General features: G+C 42.5%; 1 protein-coding gene across 1 annotated transcript; it reads right to left on the bottom strand.

Moving 5' to 3' along the window:
• Window positions 1–1,876: 1,876 nt before the first annotated feature.
• LOC132041857 (uncharacterized) lies at window positions 1,877–2,344 on the bottom strand. The gene has a single exon (XM_059432539.1). The coding sequence runs from the start codon at window positions 2,342–2,344 to the stop codon at window positions 1,877–1,879; it is 468 nt and encodes a 155-aa protein (XP_059288522.1).
• Window positions 2,345–3,751: the final 1,407 nt, after the last annotated feature.

Here is a 3,751-nt window from a genome sequence, read left to right as displayed (position 1 = left end):
TTTGCATTTTGTGTATGTGCATCTCGCACGGGTTTGACCGTTATATATGCTCATTTCTGTATTATTTCCCGACACCGGCTATGCTTTGGATTCTTTGTACTTTCCGGCTTTACATACTCGGTCTTGTTTCGTGCGGCCTTCGCAATAAGGGGAACGTTCGTACGCGCGAGGTACGGAGTGCTCCGCGTGACACACGCCGACTTAGGATTCTTATTCTCTTCGTTTGGAAGGCTCCTTTCGATCCGAGCTTATACTCTTGGTATATTTCTTTTTGCTTCGTATATTCTCGTACATTTGAGACTATGACTGGGTACGGCGGGGCCTGTCCCCAGTCATATGTTCGTATGTTACGGTATGTATGTAGAGGCACGTAGTCATATTTGTGGAGTCGTGGGTCCGGTACGATGTTTACATGTGGTCCCAGTCGTATATATGTGATTTTGATTTGCGTCCTTAAGCGGCCCGTGTGCTATTATGGCCGGTATGGCCCACATGTACGTATGGGTGTGTACGGGGCGATGTACATTCATACACCTTTGATTACGATATGATATTTGACACGGCGGCCGCTTAGGATCGCGTTTGTATGATGTCCGCTTTTGATTATCGATGCGAGTAATGTCCGTTAGATACGATTATGTGATATTATGCGGATTTGATTCGTAAGTTCGTTCGGGTGCCTAGGTAGGGCACCAGTCACGGCCCACGGGGTTGGGTCGTGACAGTTACAATCTAGGTTTAATGTGGGTTTGTCCCCTCACACACATTAACCACCATTTAGACATGAATTAGATTTCAAGAAACATGAAAAGATTACTTTTCCTTTCTTTCATTAAAGAATCTTGAATAAAATTTATACTTCAAACAATAGTTTCAAAAAGTGATTTTCATTCAGAATAAGTTTTCAAAAGAGAGACATACAAATCACCTTTATAGTAAAAAATGATTTTTAAAAGAGACATATCATAATACGTTAAACAAAGTTTAGCAATTCGCTTTTCTAATGAAAAACACCCAAAATCCTAGCTTGAATCACTTTAGGAAGAATTATGTTGCAACCCTTGCTGTGGGAGGTTGATAGGAGAATAACACGTTGTTCTAGGGTTTAGAAAATGAGGAAAATCTGATTTTTCGAGTTAAGGGATGAATTTATATAACTAGGAAATTGGACCCCCTAGCTCGCCGAGCGAGCCCCAAAGCCAGGGGTGACCTCGCTATGGCCCTCGCTCGGCGAGGCCCTACCTCGCTTTGAGCCTTACTCAGCGAGGTCACCCTAAAAAAGGACTTAATCAATTTTTCGTAAATTTTCACTTTTGGACCCCCCCTACCTTGCTGAGTGAGGGCTATGGCGAGCCTCTACCTCGCTTTGGGCCTAGCTCAGTGAGCTTTCCTATCCATTTCACACTTAGCCAAAATTTTACGATTTTTGACTGCTTCGACATCGCTTAATAAATTGGTCATAACATCTAGTAAAGATCTTTGCTTAAGCTGCACAATATACTATTGGAAATATATTTCAAAGATCTACAACTTTTATTGAGGAAGTTTTCCCAAATTCGAAACACATTTTCATGAAAAGCACCCAGAAGAGAGACCTATCAAAACTTAGGCGAATTTTAAGAGCCCTTAAGAACTTCAATTGTTGGTTTGACTTCAAAACGACATCCTCCACCCGAATTCACCAAGAATGGATTCATATAGATATAATATCATCTTAACACTAGATTTTTACACATTCACACCTAGTTCAAGTTTACGAGGTGTTACATTATCCCCCCCTTAAGATCATTCGTCCTCGAATGAGAATCGTATTCTAGGAAGTAATCACTAAACCAGAAGTTGATTCAACAAACACAGGCGATTCACCTAAGAATAGTTAAAACACTAGCTCATACCTATCATAGGGGACAAGTGATGATATCTTCTTCATGTCCTCCTCTGCTTCCAAAGTAGCTTCCTCAGTATCATGGTTTCGCCACAAAACCTTAACCGATGCCACATCCTTCGTCCTCAACTTTCTAACTTGACGATCTAGAATCTGAACTGGTTCCTCCTCATAAGATAGCCCTTCATTGATTTCAATCTCTTCATGATTCAATACATAGGAAGGATCAAGTTTGTACAACCTCAACATCGAGATGTGAAACAGAGGATGCACCACGGCCATATCGGGGGGCAACTTCAACTCATAAGCCACTGTCCTAATCTTTTTAACAATCTCATAAGGACCAATGAAACGAGGACTAAGCTTCGCCTTTTTACCAAACCGTATTACTCCCTTCATCGTAGACACTTTTAAGAACACTTTGTCCCCAACAGAAAACTCTAGCTCACGCTGCCTCATATCTGTATAAGACTTCTGTCTACTCTGAGCTGCCTTGAGTCATTGCACAATAAGATTAACCTTCTCAATTGCTTCATGAACTGAGTCAGGACCTAACATTTCTACTTCAGTTGGTTCAAACCAACTAATTGGAGACCGACAACGCCTTCTATAAAGAGCCTCGTAAGGAGCCATCGGAATACTTTCTTGGTAACTGTTGTTGTACGCGAATTCCATAAGAGGTAAATATTCATCCCAATTTCCTCCAAAATCTAGAACACAGGCTCTCAGCATATCTTCTAGTGTTTGAATAGTTCTCTCTGCCTGCTCACCAGTTTGTGGATGAAAGGCAGTGCTCAATTTCACTTTAGTTCCCAAACCTTCCTGAAAGGATGTCCAAAAACGAGCAGTGAATTGCATACCTCTGTCTGATATGATGGATGTCGAAATCCCATGCAATATAACTATCTCCTTTAGATATAGCTTGGCATATTGCGCCGCGACATACGAAGTCTTCACAAGGAGGAAGTGGGCAGACTTTGTGAGTCTATCCACTATCACCCAATCGAATCAAACTTGGTCTTAGTGCGGGGTAAACCTACAACGAAATCCATGTTGATTTCCTCCCACTTCCACTACGGAATCTCAATATTTTGACCCAGGCCTCCAGGCCTTTAATGTTCAGCCTTAACCTGTTGACAGTTCAAACACTTAGGCACAAAGTTAGAAATATCAACCTTCATGCTCTTCCACCAGTAGTATTGTTTCAAATCTTTATACATTTTGGTGGATCCCGGATGCATCGAATACTTGGAACTATGAGCTTCCATCATCAATTCTTGTCGAAGGCCATCAACATCAGGAACACACAAGCGTCCGCACGTAACCGTAGAACACTATCGTGCCGGTCCCAACGGCCTGTCACGACCCAACCCCGTAGGCCGTGACTGGTGTCCTAACTGGACACCCATACATACCTACCTAACAGATCCGGCATACCACAATGCTAATTCTATTTAGTCATACATAAGGTTATACAGATATAAAACGCATCGCACGAACATACATATGCATACATACATACTTAACCCTGTACATAAGCCGTTAGGGCTATTATATCAGACAAAGTCGCATATCGCCCGTACCTACCCGGACAGTGACAACCCAAATCCCACAAACATATCTACAGGCCTCTAACATACAGAACAGAATCAGAAGACGGGACAGGGCCCCGCCGTACCCAAATGATCATATATACGTAACAAACAGACAACAAAAGATATATACCAAAAAGTATCGACTCCGGATCAAAGGGAGCTCTCCAAACAGACCGATAACCTAAACGGCGGCGTACCGTGCGGCGCGTACGTACCGTGGGCATGTAACACATCCCCGAAGAACAGGGGGTCAGTACGAAGATGTACCGAG

Source organism: Lycium ferocissimum, unplaced genomic scaffold, assembly GCF_029784015.1.
Source record: "Lycium ferocissimum isolate CSIRO_LF1 unplaced genomic scaffold, AGI_CSIRO_Lferr_CH_V1 ctg12004, whole genome shotgun sequence".
Classification (NCBI taxonomy): Eukaryota; Viridiplantae; Streptophyta; class Magnoliopsida; order Solanales; family Solanaceae; genus Lycium; species Lycium ferocissimum.
Note: the sequence above shows the minus strand (reverse complement) of the source record. Positions and strands in the feature narration are given on the sequence as shown.